General features: G+C 38.5%; 1 protein-coding gene across 2 annotated transcripts in view; it reads right to left on the reverse strand.

The window, feature by feature from the left end:
• The window catches only part of DPE2 (disproportionating enzyme 2), an 80,328-nt gene that overhangs the window by 43,859 nt on the left and 8,863 nt on the right, over positions 1–27,606 (reverse strand). The window contains exons 2-9 of one of the 2 annotated variants that reach the window (XM_089165056.1): positions 21,648–21,765; positions 21,472–21,527; positions 21,245–21,330; positions 20,995–21,112; positions 20,706–20,902; positions 16,110–16,188; positions 15,896–15,934; positions 9,788–9,907 (exon numbers count right to left, since the gene is read on the reverse strand). In XM_089165056.1, the coding sequence (XP_089021182.1) occupies positions 9,788–9,907; positions 15,896–15,934; positions 16,110–16,188; positions 20,706–20,902; positions 20,995–21,112; positions 21,245–21,330; positions 21,472–21,527; positions 21,648–21,765 (813 nt within the window). Of the gene's footprint in view, positions 1–9,787; positions 9,908–15,895; positions 15,935–16,109; positions 16,189–20,705; positions 20,903–20,994; positions 21,115–21,198; positions 21,331–21,471; positions 21,528–21,647; positions 21,766–27,606 lie in introns of both variants that reach the window. The other variant, XM_089165055.1, reaches the window with a different exon arrangement.

The raw sequence follows: 27,606 nt of genomic DNA on the forward strand, positions 1-27,606 counted from the left end.
CGCAAGTCAGAGCAGTTTTGGGATGTTAGTTTTTGAATACTTTTTGTAATTTAGACTGATATTTACCTGCCTAAATAGTATAAGACTGTATCTCTCTATTATAAATAAAGGATTACGCCTAATGGGTTAGAGCGGTAAAGCCCCACGGGGACACACACACATTCGGGGAAAGGGGGAAGGGGGGGGCGGGAGGGGGGGGGATGAACCTCAAAAAAAGAAAAGAAGAAGGCAAAAAATAAGGATTACAGAGGGGGGGCACACGCACAGAACCTCTCTCTCCATCTTCTCTTTCTCTCCCACCATCGTCTCTCAATTGAATTCTGTTCTTGACTGCTTCACTACCCATTCATACCAATACTATCTTTATCAGAACTGTAAGCATGAGAAGTGTTTTCTCCATAAACAAGGATTTTAACATTAATTCCAAAGACTTTATCAATACTACATCCCACCATCCCCTTGTTCTTTGTTCTAACTTTTTTTCTTTTTTAACTGGATACTTTCGGGAATCACTCTAGAGCTGAAATTCATCTCTAGTCAAATATTTCACAGTTTATTACTCGGATAATTCTTTTTCCAGATGGATAAATTTTTGTATTAAAGAGGTAGAAAATGCAGAAATAGGCAACCTCAGTGAACCCTATCGAGTTAGTTAAGAAAGGGATTGAGGGCCTAGAGGCCACTGAGCCAAGCAGCACATGCCTGCAAACAACAGCAAAACTGGAACCCAATTTTAGTGCACTTTAATTTCTATAACAGACCTTATTCATATCTGTCTGCACCAGAGCATCAGAAAAAAATCAGCAGTAAATTCATTGGGTAACTTCCAAGGTATCAGAAACTAGACCAGCCATATAGACTGCAGATTGGTTTGTTCCCTCCACACATGAAGAATTTCTATTCATTGCAGCCCCTTACGTAGATTCAGAATAGCACTCTTACAAGTCTAGCATTCCATGGCCCAACTTGGTTTTGCTCCCTCCAGGGGTTAAAAATTTCTATTCTTCGCATCTCCTTTCATAGATTCATAATCGCATTAGCATTCCATGATCTAAGTATCTTTCCATTGAGCATATCTATTGCCACTTTTGACTCAAATCTGATGGAAATTCCAGTACAGAGAAATCATCACTAATTTCTACACTTCTACATATGCTTTAATTGGTACAAAATCCTCATTTCTAATCACTCCACAGGCCGCTCTATCATCTTTTAAGAAACCCATTACAATGCAAGGCCAAACTACCACTAGGTGGAACCCAAGAACATCCCTAGTATATGAACTATCCACCTGAGTTGGATTCCACAATGTGAATGGTCCAATACAAAAAGTGTCTTCGAATCCTTAAGGCCAGATAAGAAGAGGTGGAACATTTAGAAGCAACCTCTTCTTTGATAGCCATCAATATTTGGTATCTGGAATTTACTTTATTCCTGAATATTCTATGGTTCGTTCAGTCCATAGATAGTATATTGTGGGACAGATTACCAAATTCCCCACCCAACAGACTTTATCTTCCTCTTCTAATTAGCAAAATGCCCATACAGCTACCTCCTCCAAGGTGGTAGGTTGTTTACCAGTTCCTGAGCATAGCTGAAAAATGTCCTTCCAGACCAGTGAGGTATGGCTACATGTGATGAATAAATGTTCTCTGGTCTCTTGAGCCACCCAACAGAATATGCAATTCTGTTGCACCTAAATTCTCCTTGTGAGATTATCCCTCATTGGCAAGGCATTCATTAGACTCCTCCAAGTTGTGAAAGAACACTTTGGGATGTTGCCTGCAAAACATCCACAACTGTATGGGATGGGTAACAAGATCTGTGAAACATCTGAGCAGCCATTTAGGATGCTCCACAGATCTCATCTCCTTAGTTTCAATAGTTTCGAACTCCCCATCCTATGTTCAACCTAAAACCTTCATTTTTCTTGCAGATTCCGCATCCCTTTGTCATTATTCCTCCCATTTGCTGATTGAAGGAGGATTGAAGCTCATTGAAGATCCAAACAGGAAAGGTTTTCTTGTTCTTCCCCAAATCATGAATTTTTTATAGTTGACCTGTAGAAACATGTTAGATCGTGTTCAAATTAATATATGTTTAGTATAGGGGCCTGAACTATGAATCCATGCAGTTCAACTTTTTTTTTTTTTTTTTGAGTAGTCCTAGTATTTATGGTGACTGCTTCGCCAGATCAGGATGTCTCTTTGATGTAACCAGAACACCCCCACAGTAGGCCCAAAATTAGCCTCCTACCTGTGGCCCTACAGGGTGACCAAACCTGGAGAGGGGCAAAATAGTCATTTTACAAGCGCCTTTGAGTCCCAACAGGCCCAGTTAAAGCCAGTATTTTTATTCCTTTCTGTTTTGAGATTGAGTCTTTGGTTGCTAAGATATGATAGAGTCCTTGCCCAATTAGGAGTCCCAACAAGTTGGATTCATCCTCAAAAGTAGGAGTTTAATTTTACAGCTTTTATTTGTTCAGGAGTTCCTAAATAGAATTCCATTTTCTAAGTTATATGAATTAAGCCATCATATGAGGAGGAATTCCAGTCCAAATAGAAATCCTTGTTGAGTCCTAGTCCAAGTAGTATTCTTTATATTGTTGAGTCCTATTATAATTTTCTTCATTGTAAAAGGCTATAAATATAGGCCTACACACAGACCATAACGGATCCGTTATGGTTTGAATTTGATTTTTGAATTCACGTTTTGAATTCAAGTTTTTAAATTTGAATTCAAATTTGAATTTTGTAAACGAATCTTGTACAACAGCTATGTTTATTTATAAATACATAAGACTTACCCATTAAGGTAAGTAATCTACTTATCAAAATTAGAGTTTTTCTTTGCATTCTTTCATGGTATTAGAACTAAGGTTTTGAGATTTTTTTTTTTCTTCCCTTTCAAACTTTTCAATGGCAGTAGTTTTCTCGTGGAAACCATAATGGCGTCGTATGAACAAAGCTAGACAATCTACTTGAGATGCCAATTATGGTTTCCACGGGCATCCACAACTTCAGCAGCCTCAACAGGAGGCATGCCTCCCCACAGCAACAAATCCAACCAGCTGCAATGCAGCCTCAAATCATTATAAATCAAGGTTATCCATGTCAGCAGCAGTCTGAGCCCAATTCTCAAGTTCTGCATAGTAATCAATCACAAAACAGATGAGCCACCGGTTTAATTCTTCTCTCGTTTATGCAATTTAATTCTTCTTCTAGTTACGCTTACAATGCTTGACAACCACAACCACAACGGAGCAAAGACGTTTAGCAACAACCACAACACAGCAACCACAACCACACACACTGCAGCCACAACCACAACAGACTGCAGCCACAACCACAAAGACAATGCAGCCACAACCACAACCGATAATGCAGCCACAACCACAACCGCACAGCAGCCACAACAACAACCCCCCCCCACAACAACAACAGACGCACCACAACCACAACCGACCCAGCCAAAACCACAGCACCAGGCACAACAACAACAACCGCAATCTCTCGCAGCAACAACACACCAACAACAAGTGGACTATCATTTTGTCCGAGACGGTAGAACAACACCATAAAGTGCACTTGTTCGGCAGATGATCAAATTGCGATGTGTTTACTAAGGGCCACATCCAAGCTTCTTCAAGCATAGAGACAAACCTGCACTGCAAATGCGAGTTTGAGGAGGGATGAAAGACCATAACGGATCTGTTATGGTTTGAATTTGATTTTTGAATTCAAGTTTTTAAATTTGAATTCAAATTTGAATATTGTAAACGAATCTTGTACAACAGCTATGTTTATTTATAAATACATAAGACTTACCCATTAAGGTAAGTAATCTACTCATCAAAATTAGAGTTTTTCTTTGCATTCTTTCATGTACCAAGACAACTTTTGATTATTTGAATAAAGCTGAATTTGAAGGAAGACTATTGGAGTTGTGGATTTCCCAAGGTGGGAGATCTGTGGCTCTCTTGTGCTACTATTTCCTGCTAAATTCTGCAATTCCAGATTCTCTCTCCCTCTCAAAGCATGCTGCAGCCTTGGATCTTCAAGGAATTCAGCGAACTGTTCAACTCAACACATGCAAGCCTCCATCCCACAAACCCTCCTTCTTCCTCATGCAAATCATTCCCCTTTATCTCTTCCTTCTTGTAGCAACATCAGCCCCATCCCCAACATCAAAACCGTAGATTTCCCTAACCTTCCATCCCATCCCCCTCCTTTTGAATCGCATAGCTCCCCTCCCTTCAATAGTCCTTTTACACATCTTCACAGCCCCTACCATTCACTAATTTCCCAAAAACCTGCACTTTGTCTTCAACCTTTAAACCCTAAAACCCTAAACTCATTCAAACTCTTATATCTCCCCAACCTCTCACCTAAACCCAAAACCCTCTTAGTATTTTCATTTCCCAAGCCACTACTACCTTTAACCATAATCCTAACCGTAGCCACCCACTAAGAGTCCTAGAAAACTTAGAAACCCTCACCTAGGAATTGGAACTGAATTTACAAATGTTTTAAAACAGAGTTAATGCCTTGACTCTCCCACCTTTTTCCAGCCTGGTCAAACCCTAATAGCCCCTCCAAAACATCCCACTTAGCCCTAGACCCCCTAAACTAGCTCCAAAGATTGAAAGACAAAGCTCCCTTAGCCGCAGGGTAAATTGAGCCTATACAGCTGCAATCCATTTATAATTGACTGAGATTTGACCTAGAACAGCAGGGCTAAAACCCTAACTTAGTGCTGGTTCTCTAGAAGAGGATACTGAAGACTGGCCCCTGACTCAGGGTTACATCACACTCTCTCAAGTTGACGATGGGACCCATAGATGGGCCAGTATGGACTACCAAAACAGCTGGGCCCACACCATGTCACGTGATGTATATGTTGCACATTCAAAGGAGAGGGTAAGACCCATGAAGTAGTATGCAGCTGGGATGGAACCAACAAGGAACTCGTCATGTAAACAAGGCTCATGGAATGAAGTGGAGATCTTGGCAATCATTTCTTTTGCTTCTTTAGTTTGTGCTCAAAATCGTCTTGTTTGTCATGGGATGTTGATTGTATTAAACATTTAAAGTACACTAACTGATGATATATCTCTAAATTAGTAGGTTATGAATTATACAAGCTTTTCCATCCCAAGAACCTTCTCAGAAACCCCATAAGCTCCATGAACTCAAAGAAGAATTTTCCACATAGTGTCATACGCCTTTTGAAGATCCACTTTCAAAACAGTTGAAAAAATGCTGTTAGGTTACCAAATCTGGCAAACCAAGATATTATTAGCTATGAATCTTCCTTTCATAATGGCAGATCCATTCTCACCTACCAGATCACTCATGGCCCCTTGCATCCTATTAGATATGACTTTGGTAATGAATTTGGGCACCAAGCTAATTTTGAGGCAGTTACTCATGGTGGCATCATTAAACTCCTAAAGAACCAATTTATTGCTTCCACAAGATCTTCTCCACACTCAAAGGGTGCTTATAAGAAGCAGTTCCAAAACCATTCGGCCCAGGGGCTTTAAGGGCATTTGGAGCGAAGACAGCTCCTTCAAATCCCTCATATGTGATACTCCTCTCCACTTCCTCTTACTGATCAGCTAAATATCCCTTAGAGGGATATCTGTGGGACAAAACCATGGGTCATCCTTTTCACAATCAAGCAGATTTCTGAAAAGATCAACCACTTCATTCCTGATGAGAAAAATATCTTCCAGGACTGTACCATCCCCCTTCAATATCTACAGAATATTCTTTGTATTCAACCTGCAGTTTATTGCCTTAAGAAAATTATCTTTTATTGCCATCTCCAAATTTCAGCCTGTTGTATTTTTGCCTTCTCCTTCAAGAATTTTTCTTCCCTAAGAAGCGCTGCACATGTTTTTTTCTTAACCAGCTTCTCTAAGTCTATCAAAGACGCGCATCCAAAGGAGCACTTGCAAGAGCCACTTGAACCTGATGCAACTCATTTTCAGCATCTTTTGACAGCCTCCATAACATTCCAAAAGGTACTCTAGTCTAAACCTTTACTCCTTCATATGTTTCAGTCTAGCCACAATTCAACAAGGGCTCAAGATGATTAAAACTGGGTACTGCACACATTTAAATTGGTCCATATCATGTCATTAGTCTGACACGTATTGGTATCGGTCATTGCCGATACTTTAACTTTCCTAGAAATAATTTATGTTTTGATTGGCATCATATGGCACTGGCTGATATGGACTGATGCATACATCAAAGGGTTCTACGAGAATATTGATATGCATCAGATGATATGGCTCGATACAGTCCAATACTGTCAATACCAATTGATACACATTGATTTGGCTATTAAAGGCCCACATGATCATAAAACTATGATTTTGTGTATGAGATTAAAAAATTGAAAGAGACTTCATAGCAGAAGGTAGATTTCAGAAAACTTGATGTTTGTGCTTAATTCTTGGCTTTATATCTTGTTTTTAAATCTTGGTTTTTAGCTATAAATCAATAGATTTAAGAAAAACTAAGGTGATGCATCCAACTTGATAATTTTCAAATATTTTTACTCATCGGTGAAAGTCTTTCTCTACCACTATAAATTGTTTTTACCTATAAATCAATAGATTTAGGGAATTCTAAGTTGATGCATCCAACTTGATCGTTTGCAAGGATTTGTGTTCACCAAATGAAAGTTTCTTGTCTAATTCTAGGTTATTCTCCATCTTAGTAATTATGCATGGTACATTTCCTAGCATATCTGTAGCATATGATATGATACATCCCCTAAAACCACCCTTTTGATATGATACAGAACCTCAGATATAATTTTCTAACTGAAGCCTAAAGTCTACTCTGAATTTCAATCTCTGCAAATGATTTGTATATTTTCATCTCAAGACTGAGACATGCTTTATTCCATGATCTACTGTTTTTAAGATTATGTATTTTATTGTTCAGTTGGTTGAATGATTATGAATTTACAGTTATGATACTAGTTTTACACTTTTGCAGTCAATTGCAAACTTGATATTTTGCCCAAATACCTGTAAGCCTGAAGTCAAACCAACCTAACTATTTGAATTCAATTTTGTTTGTGGCACAAGGTCTGATTCGTGTACCTGAACTTGCAGCTATGATTTCATATCAGTTTGATAACACTATTTCAAGGGTCACTGCAGGCAACACCTCTTCCAAAAAAGGCGGAGAGACACAATGTGAAACAGGGCAAAACAGCAAACACAGAATGGAGTTACCTGGGTTTATAGTGCAGATAGGACCAAGATTTAAGCAAAATGGAGTTTGGGCTGAACATGCTATTTACACGCAAGAAGTCCATCAAACTCAAATGTGAAAATGGGCCGATCGGAGCAGATGGGCTAGAGAGGGAAGGGCCAACTCCGAAATATTGAAGAGATAAAGAAGGCAAATTGATCACGGCTGAGATAAACAAATCCAGAGATAAGAGAGAGCCAAAGGAAAAGAGTCCTTCATACAATACTTATTTCCTATCTGGATTAATTAAAGAAAGAAAAAGAGGAAAACCCGTTTTGAAGCCTCGTCCAGTTCGACGAACCCTCACAATGGTCATCCGATGCCAATCGGCTGATTTGAGGAGAGCCACGACTACAAACCTCAAATCCAACGGGAATTATGCATCGATCACGCAAAACCCAATTGAGTCGAGATAGAAACAGTTATATTCAAATTCAGGCCAACCAAAACTCCATAAAGGAGACATACCCACAAAGGAACATGTCTAGAGCTTAGTAGAACAATCTCTCTCTCGTTATTAGGCTTCCATTGAGAATCAGATTCAATGTTTAGATAAATGAATGCAATCAAGTCAAGTCAAGTCAGCAAAGACGCCGCACAATGGATTTAGACATCAAACAGATCGTGTTAGGTTGGGAGATCAACATTTCAAGCAAGTAAGTAAGTAAACCCCCCCCCCATCCCGCCACACCCCCCATATCTTGATTTAAGCAAAGCCCCCCATGGATCCTGATCGAGAGCTCGGCCCGAGCCCCTATTGCTGTTAGCGTTAACGAACGCACACATCACCGACCACAACAGCAAGCCCGCCACGGGGGGGTAGAAGCACCCATCTTATGCTTAGTACAACCACACACAGACCCAAACGAGCAAGCCCCGAACACATAGCACCGCCAACACAAGTTATTCCTTATTTTATTGTTGCATTTTATACATGATGTTTAATTACCAAGATGCTACGATAGATAGGACGTAGTTAAATAGTTAACAAATACCCACCCCTACTAAGAAGAAAGCCCCCGAGCACCGGCCGCGATATGCCGAACTTGCAGCTATGATTTCATATCAGTTTGATAACACTATTTCAAGGGTCACTATTCCAGAGTTCGAAAGATACCTGTTTTTCTCAAAAAGACGAGACGAGATCCTATGCAAGTTCTAGAAATTCCAATATCTTGGCCTATCTTAGTCAAGTCGAGACCAAAATCTCGGTCTAACCCCTTATTTAAAAGCCCCAAATCTCAATCAAGTCAAGATTCCTATATCTCGGTCGGGACCTCTACCGCACCCTTTAACCCAAATCTCAGTCAAGTCAAGTACCAGTTGGTGTCCCCCCGCGCGCGGCCTTTGGTCACAAGTTGGCGTCCTCCCCAAACCAACAATTAGCGAAGACTGAAGAGGCTTTCAAGTTTGAACCAAATATTGAAGAAAGGTGAGATTTCATCCCAAATTGATTTTATTTCCCCAAGATCTATGTTCTAAACTTGTTTATGGATGTTTATGAAATATATGTTAAACAACTTGATCTGATCTACTCTTTTTTGGAAATTAAAAATATGTTCCTTCTATTATGAAGCTGGTGGAGGTGATACCGGTGCTGATGGAACAGGAGTTGGAGGAGCTGTTTGGTGCCTTACTGTTTTTAGACTTCTACTCTCATGGTGAAATTTACAATTATGCTGATCTTGTCACGTGAACATGTTTTGATTTACAATATACCATAGATGTTTGAATTTAAACCTTAACGTATTCATATATATTAAGTCATGGTTGTGTACCTTTAAGTTTTACAAGTTTTCATTTTCACTTCATCTGTGCGGTGGCTTCAAAATTAAGGTCGAAATGAAACTCACATCTACAGTTGTTTTCTCATAAATCTAAGCTACCACAGTGTTCAGAAGGACTAGTATAAGCTGGATGGCAGTTCCAGCACAAGGGAGCCCTAAAACCCACGGAGATGGCCATCAAGTTGGGTCAAGATGGGAGAAACTTTTTCCTCCACTCAATGAGATCTCGGTTTTTTGACCCACCAAGACGGCCATCAAGATTGAGCTCTCAAACCCTTTTTAAAGTATTATAGTCCTCTTCCAAAACACTAAGTACCTGCATCCAATTTCTGAGAGATATGTCAGTCTTTCCTAATGTTATCAGAATTGAAGATAGTTATTCTGAATATTAATTAAATTACATCATTCTTATTCTATTTCGCAGTGTTACACTGTTGTCTAAATGAGAAGTTAGGAAGCTTCATCTGGCTACACCTATGTTATGAAATCTGTTTCCTACATTAACAAAGGATAACTTAAAGTACTTAGCCAAAAAAAAAAGGCACAAGTGAAGTATTCAAAGCCATAAAACAAGTCAAACAAAATACTGAAAGAATTAAACAAAGAATTCAGCTCTTTAACAGAAATGCAACTGCTGTAAAATAAACAGAATTCTGATGGGATTTAAATGGAAAAGGTGATCTTGGTTAGAATACTCTGATAATGGCATATAGAGGGACTTACTTCATTCTCCGAGAAAAATTTCTGAAAGGAACTGGAGGTAAGTACTGAGTCCTTCTCTAAGGAGAATATCTTCTTGGCAATTGAAAGTTTAGTAGCCATGGTTGCTTCATAATCAACATCCTGAACAAGTGCAACACTAAATAACCCAGACTACAAACAAGGAAGAATGACATAAAGAGTTGGGCAATCAGTAATCATCATGTTCACAAAAGGTTGATGATCTTTGTAGAATTCAGTAGTTGTCATGATGTAACTAGTAAGTACTAGTAAATATGCAAGCTTCCATGTTCGCAAGAGTAAAGATCATGCTTTGAAGTCAATGGTCAAGTTTCAGACTTTCAGCACAATGTGAGCTTCTATTATGGACTAAAATAATTAGAAAGGTCCTACCACTGATTTTTCTATAGTGATAAGCTATGAGAAAAGCATTTGAGGTTGCATGGCCATGTTCAACGAAGGCCGGTGAATGCCCCTACACATAGAAGTGATATAATACAGATTGAAGGAATTAGAAGAGCTAGGGGCAGACCTAAGATAATCTTAAGGTTAAGAGGAGTGGCAAGAGAGGATAAGCATAGCTTAAGCCTTGTATCTAGCATGGCCTCAAACATAGCTGATTGAAAAGCAAGAATCCACATAGAAAACCCCATTTAGTTGGTACAAGGGTTGTTTGTGTTGTTGAATATTTCTATAGGTATGATGCACTTTTGACATATAAAATGTTCATCCAGGCTTCAATTCCAATTAAAAGTTCTTCTAATTCAAGCCTGTTTCTTTGTGGGAGATTGTTGTAAGTTATAAAAAAGGAGATAAAATACTGAAGATACACCAGAACACAAATTTTTTTCCCCTTGCAATTAACACGCATCTAGGAAACACTAGGATTAGTAAGACAAAAATACCAAAGCATGCTTGCCTTACCTTAACTCCAGCAAGAAATGTTTGTTTGTAAACGATTACACTGACAAGGAAAAATATAACGCATGCATCTTTGCAATTTCTTATTTGAAAACTTTATTTATTTGCCAAGTCTAGATAACCAGTCAGATGCATCCAACTAACATTTGCACAGATATAACAAAATACAGTCTGACGGGCCATACCTAACCAACATAACCAATATGGATGATTGGCAATAAAGATGGGCATTTTGGGTTTTTATTTGGTATTCAATCTTTGGCCACTCCCTAATGTCCAATCAACTTTTAGCCTGATCAAATAAAATTTTCTGGTTCTAAGGTATCTTTCACATGATACCTTTCCGATTATCCTATCCAGATCGGGAACATCACATGTCCACCCATTATTCGTTACTACCAGAGACAAGAGATGACAGAATCTTTTGGCTTGATTCAGCAAGGCATATAGAGATATCTACTAGAAAGGGTACCCTTAGGACCATGGTCCACACCACATCTTTTTCTTTTGTTACATTAGTATATCTTGGGATTATTCAGTGTAAGGGTAATTCAAGGAGTTTCTTTTTCATTTCTTGGGTGTTAAGGATTATATTCAGTTGGGGTATTTGGTATCTTTTTCCTTTTTATTCATAGAGTTATTTTAGGAAAGTCTCTTTATTTTATTAATCAAAAGCCATGTTCCATGGATGGATGGAAAAATCAGAAAAGAAAAAGATTGAGCAAGTTTTTCTCTCTCCAAGTGTGAGATCTCCTCCTCCTCCCCTTCAGTAAGACTTCCTCTTCTCCTCTGCTGTTATTTCTTGGCTAGAAAATTTATCATTACCCCCTCTTCACTAGGCCTACCATTTTTCTCCAAAAAAGCCCTGCTTCCTTCTTCAATTATTTTCTCCTCATCACACAACCTGATGGTAGGAACTCTTACTGGCAGTAGTTTCCTTCTTCATTCTTCCTCCCATCAATCTCCTTTTTGCCAGGAAATTCTATCATCATTCCCTCTCTTCAAGTCTGGCAAATCTCTCTGGCTGGTTCTATTTTTTTGCCCCTTGTTCTTCTCTCTTCTTTTCTCCTTTTTCCCTAATGGCAGAGCCCTATTCCTTGTTTGTCGATTGTTTCTTCTTTATCCCCTCTTTATTTCCACTTCTTCTCCTCTTATATCCCTGCGGCAACACCATTCTGCCAGCATACTTTCCCTATTGTCTTCCTCAGTTCCCTCATCCTTCTAACCTCTGTTCTACATGCTACTTCTCTTCTTCTCTGTCCGATAAATCTGTTTCCCCTGCTGTCTTATTATCTTTCCTCCACATTATCCTTCACATCAGTACAGTTTTATGTCTGGTATATTTTTCTGTGCTCTACCTTTGCTGTTTTGTTATTACTTAGGCTGCTGGTTACGTTACTTCAAGCTTTGGTACTATAATCTCATTGGTGTTTGGGTTAGGTTTTAGTCTTGGTTTGAGTTGAGATTGACATTGCTTATGTGCTTTGCCCCTATTGGATTATAAAGCATATGAATTGTTGCTGAATTTTTTAATCTGTGAATGCAAAGCCCTATTCTCCCCTCGCCTTGACTAGTTGTGTGGAGTGACTAAGTTTGATTCGATTTGTTCGTCTTGAGCTTTTGTATAGACTTTGCATGTCATTTATATTTTTCTATTGCTGAATTTATATCCATCATGAATTCCTAGTGTAGTCTGAGTATGTGCTGTGCAAACCCCTCCCCAATCCCTGCCTGGTGTCGAGGCTAGCCTTGGATCCTGTTTCATTGTATAGTACCCTAGTTCCCAGGGCTGTCCTACATCACTATTGCTTTCAAGTTTCAACTTACAAAGTAGGATCATAGTTAAACAACATTGATAATACAATCTTCTCTAGATGCATATTCAACCCATAACAACTCCATGTATAAAATAACTGAGGTAGAAACTCAGTCATCCTTTCCCGCTTGACCATGAGCCATGACAATGGTAACCATTCCTTTTCAGATATTCTCTGCGAGTATATGAACTGGTACTCCTTCCAGACATTCTGTGTGAGTATATGAACTGGAGAGCTTATGCTCTTTCCCGCTGCAACAGCTGATCCCTCAATGTATCCTACAACATGCTCTTTTCAAGCTCAAATAAGACTTCGAGGTCTTTCCTCTCTACAAGTATCCTCAGCCACCCAAGTACTCAAAGTCAACAAGGATGCAAATGATTAACATAAAACAAGTTTCTTGTTCTTGTAATTAGGAACCATTCATTTCATATTCTCATTTGTCCTATTAGTTTGAGCAACTTAGGTCTAGTTGGAATCAGATATTTAGTTGGAGTCCCAACTATGTTTTGGTCTTGATACTTGAGTCAGCCTATGGCAAGTTTGGTAAGAGATCTAGTCTAGTTAGGAGTTCTATATAAAACAGAGTTCCTTTAATTCTATCCTGAATTCATTAGGAGTCTAGTCCTACTTTGTAATAATTTGAATCGTTCTATGTTGAGATAAGTGAGAGCCCTTATTGGAGTAGGAGTCCTTATTAAAGTAAACTTCCTTCTTTATTTCAATTTCAATTTCAAAGTTGAGTCCGAGTCTGAGTATCCAATGTAGGCCATAAATAGAGCCTTACACATGTAACCAAGACAATTTTGATGATTGAATAAAAATTGATTGAAGGAGAATCGAGTGGAGTTAAGGATTTCCAAGGGAGGAAACCCTACAGCAGCTTTGTATCTTCTTCTTTTCAGCAATTTCTCTTTCCCCCTCCCCAAAATCCCACACCCCCTCTTGGAATAATCAACCCCACCCCATCCCTAACACTAGTAACCATCAAAACCCTAAAGTCTAAACACCTTCTTTCCTCAAAATCTTAATTCCATAACTTCCAACCCCCACCTTAGAATCCTCTCCCTCTTGGAATCAACCACCCTTCACCAACCCTAGTCTTCGATCCTAGTTGCCACCCTAGCCAACTCATAAAACCCTAGGATTCTAGTTTTCCCCCAAACCCTAAATCAAGGAACCAGAATCTAAATCTGAAAACAGCCAGGATCAGAGTCATGTTTCAAAGCCCTCAGCCCAAAACGCCTAGCCTAACCCTGTTAACCTATCCCGCAAACCCTAGATCACCCAAAACAGTCGGTAAACCCTAGCCACAGAGACCTAACAATCCTAATTTGATTGCAGATTTCCCTTGATGGATCCTGGTTACTGGCCCTGAATTTGGGGGGTTACATCAGTAGAGTTAGATCAGCTCTGAAAATTGATTTGTATCTCATGGAAGAGATAATTTTCCGGCCTGAGTTTCCAGAGTTTGAAATGCCCTACAGTAATCAACCAACACTGAAAATATTAGGAGGTAGCAAAAAGAAGGAAGATCAATCCCATCAGTTAGCCCTGAAACAGGATATCACAGGTAGAATAAAAGACAAACAAAAGGAAGAAAACAAGGGAAGAAGAGAAAAAGTAAAAGAAAGATGGCCTGTATCTCAGGTCAAAAGAAATTTAAGAAAGACCAGCAGGAAGGAGCAAACAAATCGAAGAACCAAATCACACGCAAATTCACAGCCATGAGCCTATCTCAACTCAATTTTTTTTCCTTCATTCCTCTTCATCTTCTACGGCTCTGATGCCATGTGACAACACCACAGAGAATTTAAAACAGACTCTATGAAAAAAGAAGAGAAAGGGAAAGAGCTAAAAGATGATATAACCTTTTATGAACAATTATAACATTTGCATGAAGATTACTGACTCTTAGTGGGAAATCTACCATAAATCAAAAACTTATAAAATAAAGGAAAACGAAAGTAAACAACTATTCAATGTTTAGCAAGTATATACAGGACATGTGTTCCAGAATTTCTTCAAAGATCAGAGTCGTCTAACTGTGCCATTCAGTCCCAACCTCTGTTTTAATTTAACTGTTTCTTGTTAGATGAATCCCACGTTCCTTTACCACTAGCAAAAATGTTGCTATTTTTTCATCATTCCACTTCCATCTAAAATATTACTTGTTTACCAGAACCTAGAAATTTCAAGTAAGTTTAAATGAATTTTATTCTACCATCCAAAGGAAGAAACATAAAAGCAGCTTGGTCTATTTTCCAAACCAGAAAACATGGTAGAAGATCTCATTCTCGAGCAAGATCTCACCACCTTGAAAAACCGAGATCTTCACCATCTTGGCGAGATCTCGGTCAAGATATGTGATTTTTAGGTGTCAACTCGGTGGCCCATCTTGGTGGGTTTTAAGGTCCCAATTGGGCAAAAACTTGGTATTTAGCCTATTCAAGGCCTTTTGAACACATTAGTGGCCTTGGATTTGTCAGAAAACAACCCTAAGTATGATTTCTAAGTCTACCCATAGTGTGAAACCAACATGTTGTAGGATTAGGGAATACAAGGTTATACAACATGTAATATAGAACCTTTAAAGCATATAAATGAAAAGCAAGTGTATCAAATGCATCAAATAACCTAAATGTCATCAAAATTCCATCCATATGAGTATCATAATCTCAATTTTCAAGAATAAAATAATCAAATTATACAAACATTAGAAGTTCTATATAAGTCATTAAATCATAAGTTCATAAGACAAGCAAAGAATGATTGATCTTCTTCGATGTTGTAGATGTACTAAGAGAAGTTGCAAGTGAAAATCCAACTGAAATCCACACAAAAAATGGCAAAAATTGAGAGTTCCAGCGAGATATAGTGAGATCCAGAGCGAGATATCCCAACTCTCTGCTCTCGATCTCCATCTCGTCTCGCTTCTTTGAAAAAGCGAGATATCTAAAGAGATCTCGCCGAGATCTCAAGAGATCTCCCACCATGCCAGCATAAAGTTATATTATATCCTAAAGCTCAACAATGCTTCAGATCAAGATGTATCATCCTATTCCCCCATCTAACAAATATGTCTATGAGATAGCATATGACAAAGTAATGGCAAGATAAAGCCTTATTAGTTCTTTGTTTGATTGATTAATTGATTTTCCCCAAAACAGCTACAAAACAAGTTTCACAATATCTCTCCAATATGGAATATAATCAAATTTAAGGAAGGCAAAATGCATTTACAAATTCAAATATATTTTTCAAAGTGCTTTAGACAACCATTCCATTTTAAAGATTTGATTTGACACAAAATTAACCAACCAATGGGCCTCTAGGACTTCCAATGCTAGCATCACAGGCTAGCTAGCATTACCTTTCCATCAAGCTGTTCTTTTGCCTTTAAGATCTCTTTCTGCAAACAGAGGAACAATTCAACAGTCAGTTCAAGGTTTTTTTTTTTTAAAAAAAGGGGAGTCACGTGAACCAAGAAAGAAAAGGGAGGAAAAACGATTGGATTCTAGTGATTAAACTGAAATGATAGTTGCAAGTTTCTTATGATATAATCATGAGAGAAAAATTATCATCACCTTAACATCCGCAGGTATATTTTCTGAAAGTGCCTGTACCCTCAAATATAACGGATGCAAGGCAAATACAGAGAGAGAACTGCAAGAGAGGAATTATGGAGTGGATCAATAATGTAACTTCAATTTCCATGTGAAATAAAGTCCATAAAAAGCCATGACCAATGTATAACAGGGATCCATAAAAGCGTCATGATATTTCATCATCTTTGCAATCATTCAATTTACACAATTTTTTGCCAAAAGAGGTGAGGGTGGTGCTGTAGATAAGCACTACAACAAATGGGATAGTCATGATGAGGCAGATCAATTAAAGAAGAAGAGAAAATTGTCCAGCCAGCAGCCAGACTTAGAGGCCCATATTTTGGTCCACCATCATTGCCCAGAAGTAGGCCTATCACTACTTTATCCATTCCTTGAGTGGGAGGATTATGAGAGGATCTCAGTGCCATATGGCTTCAATGGATCAGGTTGAGTCCTAGTAAAAAAAAAAAATGACCAGGAAATAGATCCAGATCTGGTTGGGCAGAGCATGACATGTTCTCCATCAGGGTGCTGTAATCGTTCATTAATTTTTCAGTGTTCTTTTGGTGGATAATAACTACATAGGGAAGGGTTAATTCCTTAGCTCATTTTAGGTTCATGTTTAGAAATGATTTCTCTCTCTGAATCCCATGATCCCATCCATCACTCTCTGTAGCTTCTTACCTTGACCTTGTTTACTTGTATTCTTAATCCACTGGTTTCCCTATTCTGCTAAAAGCTTATTGTAATCCCTGGAGAATAGTTCCAGTTGGATTCAGGTTAGTCTGCTCAATCAAGTCCCGTCAGATGTTACGGATGAGAGGTACAAAGCATGGCTGTTGACCCAAGAGTACAATCAAGTGTATGGAATGGCCTATCAAGAAACATTTTTTTCCTGGTTATAAAGGATAACTCGATACGGGTTCTCTTGTCGATGGAATAAGATCCCGTCGAGATCTTTATTTTTTGAGATCTTGGGATGATATCTAATGCAAGTTCTCTCTCACCCTATCTCGCTAGCTCTTGACTCCATCTCGCCGAGATCATCTAAAATAACATTTTTTTGCCAAACTTTTTGGGGGATTAAAACCAGATCTTCACTTGCAACAAGTATTAGCATATCTACATCACCAAATGAAGATCAAACAAGTTCATTTCAAGGGAATCTTCAACCAAGGTGACATTTTCCCGCAAATTTTGACTTTTTCAAATATTATGTTCTAGCCTCTAGGGTAGGTGTTTGATGTAGATTAAATATATGTTTGAACATCTTTCTCTGATCTAAACTTTCATGGAAAAAATTTAATTTTCTTCTATTAACTTATATTTTAAATTTTTGGATTTAAAAATATATTTTCTAATATATGTTAGACTACATTGGAATAGCTACAGCCTCATGGAGTCAAAAAAAAAAAATTTTAAATGCTTGTTGATATTTTTTTTAAAATTTTCAGATTAAATAAATTAATTAAAATAATCAAAAAAAAAATTTATGAAAAATTATCTTTTTTTTTTTTTTTTTTTTTTTAATGATGCTTATGTTATCTACTTTAGTTTTAAAATATAAACATGTTTGTATGAGCATGCTATGAGTGTTGTTACAACAAAGTGTGTTTTTTGTTTTATAAATTATTTTTATATGTTTTCAGTTATGAATAAATTATCCTATTGATATGTGGGTAATGTGTATTTATGTTGTGCAAACTGTTTCAGTTTCAATGGCTAGTAGCGGGAGTGGCACTGGCACAAGCAGTGGAGTTGGGAAGACAGTACTCGCCAACACGGGGGGCATTGACCATCAATAAGAAGAAATCGAAATACAAGTATTGCTTGAAGGTGTTGAATTCTGGTGATGCAACTAAATTAAAGCAACACTTGATAGGGGATACAAAGATGTTGCCAAGTCTGCCAAGGTTCCCTATGAAATGTAACAAGCCATTGCAAAACAGAAAAGGGTAGAGACAATAAAATAGCAGAGGGAGTTGGAGGCAGTCTTACAAAGGCCTTTTGTTGATGCTGATGAGGATTCGCATCAATGACGAGGAGGCGATGAGGAGTATGGGTGCAGAGTCAGCAGCCAAGTGGAGACAAATGAAGGCTACATTTGAAGCTGGCAGGCAGTCCTTCCATTTTGATACTATGAGGCAGTATAAGCAGGCTCGAGGAGTCGGTGGATCAAGGTTAGGGTCTACAGCTGCACCTAGTTTTCAGCAGGGAGGCCCAAGGAGGAGGAAGACTCGACAAGGGGAGGAGCAAGCTTATTCTTGAGAACTGCAGCAGCCTTGGTGCACAAGTTTTGAAAAATTAGGGTTTCTATTTTGGTTACTTTCTATTTTAGTTACTTTCCAATTTTGTTATTGCTTGTTTGACAAGTAATCTCCCTATGATAGTTTCCTTTTTAGTAGATTTAGGGGATTGTATGCAATATGTAATTTTCCTTTTTGTTTTAACTCAATTTAGGAAACTTTCTAAAACTAAGATTCAATTTTACATTAAATAAAGCACCAAGGGAGAGCCAACATACACATTACATGTAAGCTCTCTCCCTTTTTCTTCTCTTATTCTCTTTGTCTTCAGTTTCTATTCTTCTTTTTCTTTCTGGATTCCTTTCAATCCCTAGGCTGATACACGTGCTGAAATTCTAACATGGTATCAAAGCAAGTTTAATTAGCCCAAGGACTGCTTCTTCTCTCTTAATATTCTTTGTCTTTTTCTTTCTACCTGGTGCGCAGCGACCCCTTGCTACATTAATGATATGTTAGTGAAGTTTTTTGGACACAGGAGGACCTGTTAACCTGCTACAGCTCTTGGCCAGCCTAAAAATCAAATTTGCCTCCAATCGACTCTGTTGTTCTCCTCTGGACTGCATCTATTGCCTAAACAAAATTTGTTTCATGTGATTTCTTCAATTGCTACCGCTCTTCAATTGGTTTTATGTTCTGAAAAATATTGTCAATGCCATATTTGATTATACTGCAAGATATACTACTGGTTCTCCTATTTTATTGAATTTTTATACTATGAAAATTCTATTGATGTTATATTGAATTCTGCTGCCCCAGTTTTGTTGAATTTTTCTGCCCTGAAAAATTCTGTTGATGCTGCATTGTCAATGCCATATTTTTCTGTCAATGCCATATTTGATTATGCTGCAAGATATACTACTGGTTCTCCTATTTTATTGAATTTTTATACTATGAAAATTCTATTGATGTTAGATTGAATTCTGCTGCCCCAGTTTTGTTGAATTTTTCTGCCCTGAAAAATTCTGTTGATGCTGCATTGCCTTCCTATTGCTTCTAATACATATCAGATGCAGACTTCCATGCAAGTTTGGTCACTTGTTGATGGCAAGATCCACTCATACTGAACTCCCCTATGGATGTGGAAAGACTCTGCATTCCATCTAGTCTTCTATTAGTACTGCTGGGAATTTACCATATTGTTTGGCATGATCGGTACACTATTTGTCTTCATGTTTCTGTATCTACAAAATACTCTACCTTCCTTGGTCTTCTTATTGTGATTACTACTGCCCTTACCAGTTAATATTCTACTTACCAAAACCAATTTCAGCCTCTTATCTTTTGGTAAATAGGGATTTTCATTGGGTATGTTTGGCTATTGTTTTGTTATCTATTTACTAGAATCGACCTCAAATTCGTATCTTTAGTAAATAGAAAACAAACTACTACAACTATTTTTCACTGCTACTGCTACTGCCCTTATGCAGTGAGATGTATTTACTACGACAGTAAAGGAACATTTTCTTTCTGAAGATTACTCAGATATGTTCTTCTCAGATCAGATATGCATTAGGTACTAATCCTCTACTCTAGCAGTCCATTCAACCAGAATTTGGGCTTAATCTGGATCCTGGTTTTGAACCCATTGGTCCTCTAATATTGCAGGAATTTATAACCCACATAGTACACATGAGTTGGGTTGACAACAATCTGGTTTAGCAAGTCTGCTGACTCTGACTCATTAGGTGGTGCAATGGAGAACATGAGCAACCTCCAAGAGTCCTTTAAGGGCTGGATTGGAAGAAATGGATCTGGAGAGAGAAGAAATTTGGCTCTTGTAATCAGATGGAACAACACAGCCATTGACAATTGTTTGTACTTTTTAGGGTTTATATACTCTCATAATGAATCCAAAACAACCCTGCACAGGGTATATATGCAGAGATTGGAAAATGGTTCATTTGCTGATTATATTTTTATTTATTTTTAATATTAGCTTTATGCAAATAATAACATTATGACCATTTAGTCTAGTAAATAACTATCCAAGGATTCCCCTAAAAAATCATATTTGTCTCGTCAGGATGGATGAAAAAGCCCATCCATAAAACTCAGCAGCAAGATAAGTACCTAATCAAAAGAATCTTCATTAGAGATTCATTATATAAATTAAATACATATCTAACTGCAAAAACTAGTTAGAAGGATAAATGAAAATCATATGATTAAAGATTTCCTTAGATATAGTTGGGGGGAAATGAATATGTAACCAAACCAGAGCAGAGAAAATGGATTTTGAGTTCCACAAATTTCTTGGAGAACACTATACCTGTAAGGGTATGAATCCCACCACATTCCATGAACAGATGTATCATTGATTGGCAAAAGTTGAACCAAATGAAACCCTGACTCAACTGCCCAGTCAACAAGCAACTTCAGATCAAGAAACTCTCCAACTCCAAGATCGTCTTCTGACCTGACAGCAAACATTGGAATTGCAACACCAGCACCCCGCCATGGCGCTTCCTGAAAGATGGTGAGAGCCTACTTGAGATCTATCCCATGAAAATTTGTGGTTTTTTATTTTTTCCAAACATTTGATTTCATTCCTCAGTTACCCGAAAGGCGCCATCAGATAGGCAAATGTATCTTGGTACATTTTTTGAGCTAACAAAGAGCTCCCGGTTTGAACCCATTTCCAACGAAATATTCCCTGTCTGGCTATTTTGACAGTACCTATATGTGGAACTGTGGTTAAGAAAAACCAAGAGAGAGCATAACCAATATCATAGATAAAATGTAGCATAAAGTGAACTAAAAGGATATTTTATTGGGAATTCATCCTTCTGTATCTCACAATCCACTTGCCAAAGTGATTCACCAGCATAGCTAAGTTTAAGAGCATCTTTAGCCTTCCACTGTCCTAACTGGGGAGAGCTACCAATCACATAAACCTACCAAAATGTGCCAAAGGAAGAGTTCAAGTTTACAAGAACCATGTAAAAGGGTCCACCTATACCAAAGTATTCAAGTCAAAAATATCATATTATATGGCAATGAAAGTTGAAACAACCAAATGTGTGAGAAGGTCTTACTGATGTGCCTTTTTCTATCTTCGGGCAGCTAATTTTAAAATGAACAAGAACAGAATCTGTTTATATCAACAAGAAATTACAAAAACCAAATCATCCACCAAACTAAATTATCAAAGTACAAGTCTTAAAGTAGCAATCAAGAAATGGAAATGGAAATTTAAAAGGTTTTGACATACCTCCCGGTTCAAGTTTCTTCTGAAAGGGCAAAGGGAGTACTTCTGAATCCATATCCCAGCTATGTTGAAATATGACATTCTTGAAGGCACTTCTGAAAAACAGAGTTTCTAGAGCAACCTGCTTAAAGAAACCATGTACAGACTTAATGCATAAATTCCATCAGTTGAAGGAAATTGGTTCACAACCAGATTCACTGTAGTAATGCTAAGAACATTTTATGTTCCAGTCCCTTATTTGGGGCTAAAATCATGTGTGGTCCCCATTAGTGCCTAACTTGTGTCTGAGTCCTGCTCCATCAAAGTCCATTTGAGACTGTTACTAAAATTCAAATTAAATTGACAGTATGATGAAATTACCCCTTAGCACATTAACGACCAAAATAACCCCCAGCAGTGATCCTATTTGCATTGTCCTACCAAGCACCCTAATAATCAGACAACCACTGCAACTCTGGACCTAAAATTACAATTATACACCCCATACCCTATTCTCAAAGAACTACATAGATGGGTGAAGGGATTCCACCTTCACTCTACCGGATCACCCACCACCGTCACACCGCAAAGACCACCCACCCAAAAAAAAAAAAATTCAGTCAGGGCTCACCGCAAGCACAAAGGGTCTGATCGTTCAGAATTCAAATTAAGTAACAGGGTCGGTTCTAAGATTGAGATTGGTTACAACAGTCAACCCCATGAACCCTAAATTCCAAGTGCTCATCCTTCCAAGTCGAATTAAATTTTATTGAACTGAGACTGAGAAGGAGAAGACGAAGAAGCAGCACAACCAGACTGTAAACTGAAAAGTCTAATGCAATAAAGCAGATACAGAGAGCCTGCATTTACTGAGAAAACCGGAACAGATTTTTACACATTGCATTGCTGAAGGAGCAAGTTGGAACTGATTTTTAACCTAAAATGCAAGAAAATCGATTACCATTTCAATGAGAATTTCCACTTTTTTCTTTCAATGAGGGGCCGCCTCTTTCCTTGGTTCCAAGATCCAATTACTCTTGCATACTCAATGCTGTTGGAAGCCACGTGTCCAAGTTCAAACCCAGTGATAGGGTTTGTTTGTTTGTTTGCTGCTCTTGGGTCTTTTTCACCCACATTTATGACTCTTTGAGAATGGGGTATGTGAGGATATAATTGTAATCTCCAATGGTATGAGCAAGGGTATACTGGTAATTTCATTTATTTTTTATTTTAGTTGAGGGTATTGTGGTCATTTTCCCTCTAATGTTAACACCCTTCCAAGGGTGTTAACTTGAGCAAGACCTAGATGTAATTTATGCACTTATAGGGACCACACATGATTTTAGTCCCTAAATAAAGGACTGGAACGTAAAATTTTCTAATACTAATTAATTTATCCCAAAAAAAGTATGAGCATATATATGGAAAACGCACATAAGAACAGTTCTTCTAACTTATACATGAAAAAACATTGCTGTTAGAGGAGTCAGAAAAAGTAATCATTCCTTGCACATGAAAGATTTAAATGGGCATCCTTCAGTCCATTCAATAAAGAACACAGCACCCAACTCAGTGGCCAAATTTCAGCTGGAAACAAGGACTGGAGGTGATAAAATACTAAAATTGAAGTTTCATGCAACAACAATCAACTCAGCCTTAAACCAACTTGATGGGATGGGTTGCATGGATCCAAAAACAAAACCAGAGTTTCACATGCAAACTCTCCACCCCCACCCCCACCCCCCGTGTGAAAAGAGGAAAAAAATAACCCTATTATGTGCTTCCTGCTAAAACAACACAAATTGCGTGCACCCTGCAGAATAGTGTCTGAACTGGAAGGGGGGGGGAGTATAAGAAGAAGAAGAAGAAGAAGAAAGAAGAAAACAACACCCCCATTAAAGCTTGGCCATTAGTTTTCAAAAGAAAATAATTCAAAATGACCATATTACTGTTCAAAGGTAATATGACAATTTAACCTTTCTCTTGCTTTGTATTTTCTTTCATTACCATTGCTTTCTATTTTTCTTAATTTCAACTTGTTGTAAGGTGGCAACAGTAGTATGTACTTTATTATTAAGGGTAGAATTGTCTTGTTTGGGTCTTTCATTTAATTCTCTGTGTACTATTCCCACATTGGAAAGATTTTTGGCAAGTTGCTAGTATAAATAAAGGTCTGCTGTGTTTCTCTGACACAAGTCAAGATTTCTCGAAATCTTACAACATGGTATCAGAGCCACTTCTGATCTGGAAAACCCTACCTTTCCCATCGCAGAAGGCATCACCACCTACCGCTACCCTATCTCTCTTCTTCCTCCCATCGCAACTCACTCCCACCACCACCTTGACCTACCACCACCCACCACTACCATCGTAGGGCCCTAATAACACTACCACTACGATCGCCATGCCCTAGAACCACCTACCATCACCATTGCTGCCACCAAAAGCTACAGCAGGACCCAATCGCCACCTTCCTATGACATTTCTAGGGCTATCGCTCCTCACCACCGGCCACCTCAAACCCCTATGAACACTCCTAGGAGTCCCGTCACCCATCTACGACTCTCCTAGCATGGTCGAGACCTCTTTTTTGGCCATCCTACCACCATTACCCATTACCATTCCCTTTTAGACATAATGGTAGTTCCTCGAGGGATTGTAAGGCCTTTGTGATCCATCTTGGCCTATCGCCTCTTGGTTCAGACCCTTGTGGATGATCCTAGAGCCATCAAATCACCTTGTAAGTGCTTCTAGGGCTATCCCCTCTTTGTCCCTTATCTTCTGAAATTACTTTTTGTCCTAAAAACCCTTTCATGCTTTCTTCTTGGTGGTGAACATTTTTCCTCCTACCAAACCTACTTTTCATTACTGAGTGATATGATTTTTATTCCGTGCGATGGACTATTCAGTTACATCCACCTCTTCTAGTACATCTGGTATGGAAGATCCCCCTTCTTTCTTCAATTTCTCGAGATCGTGATTTCTCACTTTTTCAGATGACCATTGTTAAGCTTAATGGGACCAATTATGTCCATTAATCTCACTTTGTTTCTTTTGCGGTTAGTACTCATGGTCTTACTAGCCATCTTCATGGGACTTCTACTAAGCCATCTTCTCCTTGTATGGCATTAGAAAAGTGGGAGACTAATGAGTACTTGGTTATGGGACTTCTTCTTAATTCCATTGAATCAAGTATTGCAGAGTTATCTTCTTCTTCCTGATGCTACTACAATATGGAAAGTTGCCAAGGAGACTTATTCAAAGGTTGGTAATAATGCAAGGTGTTTTGAGATCAAAAGAAAAATTCATCAATTGCAAAAGGAAGAGCTCACCCTCTCTTAGTACTAACTACTCTTCGAGGTTATTATTAGACCCTTGACTTCTAAGGGCATTTTACTCCATCCTATGCTGCTGATGTTATTACTTATCAGAAGTGGGAGGACAAGCTTAAAGTGTACGATTTTCTGGCAAGACTTGATATTGAGTATGATCAGATCCATACACATTCCTTTCACATGAACCTTTTCCATCTCTAGAGCAAGCTTATGCTATGGTTAACACTGCCGATAGTCGCAAGACAGCAATGGCATATACTCAGCCATTTGATAGATCTACTTTGTTGGGTGGTACAGGTAGTAATAAGACCAATATAGGTGATTCTCGTGCACCAGTTAAGTGTGAGTATTATGGTTGAGAGCGTCATTTAAAGGACAACAGTTGGACGTTGCATTCTTGACCAGCAAATTACCGTAGAGGAGAAAGGAATGCTAACCGGGGAGGAAACAAAGCTTATGCTCATCAAGCTAATTCCAACACCCTGAGTACTCTAGCATCTCTATCCTCTAACAAGCTCTAGCAACTCCCCAATTGATGACTAGGCTTGATGTGAACTCTTCTGCACCAACTCCCAATGCGAGTGCAACCTCCATTATAATTTCCTCCTTCCAATACATAGTCTTCCATAGGTATTTTCGGTTGTCACAATGTCAATTCAACTTATTCATCCTACATAATCGACTTTAAGGCAACCGACCATATGGCTAGTTCATCCTCTTTATTTCACACTTATTCTTTTGTTCCCTTGGCTCATGTTGTTCGAACTGCTACTGGGTCTATTTCTCCCATCTTTGAAAGGGGATATGTTATCTGCTCCCCTTCCCTTACTTTATATTTTGTTTTGCATGGTCTTAAGTTTTCTAGTAATCTTTTTTCCATTCGTAGTCTTACTCATGATATGAACTACAACCAAAAAAAAAAAAAACCCTTTTTCCCCCTCTCATTATGTGTTTCAAGACCTGAAAACGAGGTGTATGATTGGCAATGGTAGACAACGAGGGGGACTTTATTTGCTGGATGAGTCTCCATCAGCATTTTCTATGGCCTCTAGTTCCACTTCTCTTGCTCTTTTTAGTTTGTTACAATGCATCGTCATTTAGGCCACATCCCTTTACCTATTTTATCTAAGTTATTTCCTTAGTTGGTTAAACATTGTAATTTGAATAACATTCATTGTGATGCTTGCATTTTAGCCAAGCAAACTAGACATGTTTAACCAGACTATGATAATCATAGTAGTATTCCTATAGCTGGTATTCATTCTAATGAGTGAAGTCCTTCTCAAACTTTATTTATCTCTGGCCATAGGTGGTTTATGACCTTTGTTAATTGTTAGACTAGGACCATATGGGTCTACTGACTCCACCAAAAGAGTGATGTTTTCTTTTGTTTCCCAAATTTCCATAAAATGGTCAATACACGATTTGGAGCCACAATAAAAATTCTACGTACCGATAATGATTGAATATTTGGGTGGTGCTTTTCTTGCATACCTAGCTAACCATGGCATCATAAACCAAACCAATTGTGTCAGCACCTACTCAAAATGGGACTGCCGAACGCAAGAATAGACATCTTCTTGAGGCAGCTCGTTCCCTGATATTTACCATGCATGTGCCTCCTCCTTTTTGGGGGATGCTGTCTTTACTGCAGCCTACTTGATTAACCGAATGCCTTCTAATGTTTTGCAACAGTGCTGCCTCATTGAAGTTCTTTTAGGGACAGCAGCCTTTACAGTGCCACCCAAGGTTTTTGATTGTGCTGCCTTTGCCCGAAACCACCATATTCATGGTAAGTTGGATCCATATGGGCCATAGTGTATCCCTTGGATTATCTTGCTACCCAGAAGGGCTATAAGTGTTAATACTCTACTTCTTATTGTTTCTTTATCTATATGGATGTTGTGTTCCAAAAACAAGTTCCTTTCTTTGCCTTTACCTCTTCAAGGTGAAAGTATTAGTGAAGAGGTTTTGGTCTTGGTTCCTCTTTTATACATTTCTCCTGAGATTCTTGCTAAAGATCCCCCTTTGGAAGATGGAGTGACTAGATAAGAACAATTGATGGATGATGTGCAAGGGGAGCAAAGACCCATGAAGACTTACCAAAGGCGATCCATGCGAGAAGATCCCCCTTTTGTGTTGAGCTAGTTGGAAGCTCTGCTCCTAGTCCTAAGTTAACAGTTCATGAACCATCTCTTGATCCCACTATGGACTTACCAATTGCATAACGGAAGTAGCCACGCACATGCACCTAACATCCTATTTCCAACTTTCTTTCAGATCATTCCCTATCCCTTAAATTTCAAAGCTTTGTTTCCTCTTTGTCTTCTAATTCTATTGCTAACACATTACAGCATTCCACCAAAAAAAAAGAAAGACGGAAGGAATGCGGCGGGGGGGAGGGAAAGAACAAGGGCGTGGGGGGGGGGGGTTTTTTGGGGAAAAGGGGGGGGGGGGGGGAAATGGGTGTTTGTCATCAAGCATAAGGCCGATGGGACTGTGGAGAAATATAAGCAAGATTGGTGACCAAGGGCTTCACACAGACTTAGAGGATCGATTATCAGGAAACATCTGCCCTAGTTGCCAAAATGAATACAATTTGGGTTGTTCACTCATGTGCAGTAAATAAGAGGCGGAGCCTGCAATAG

This window comes from Hakea prostrata, chromosome 8, assembly GCF_041222555.1.
Source record: "Hakea prostrata isolate BN-2017 chromosome 8, UWA_Hpros_2, whole genome shotgun sequence".
Classification (NCBI taxonomy): Eukaryota; Viridiplantae; Streptophyta; class Magnoliopsida; order Proteales; family Proteaceae; genus Hakea; species Hakea prostrata.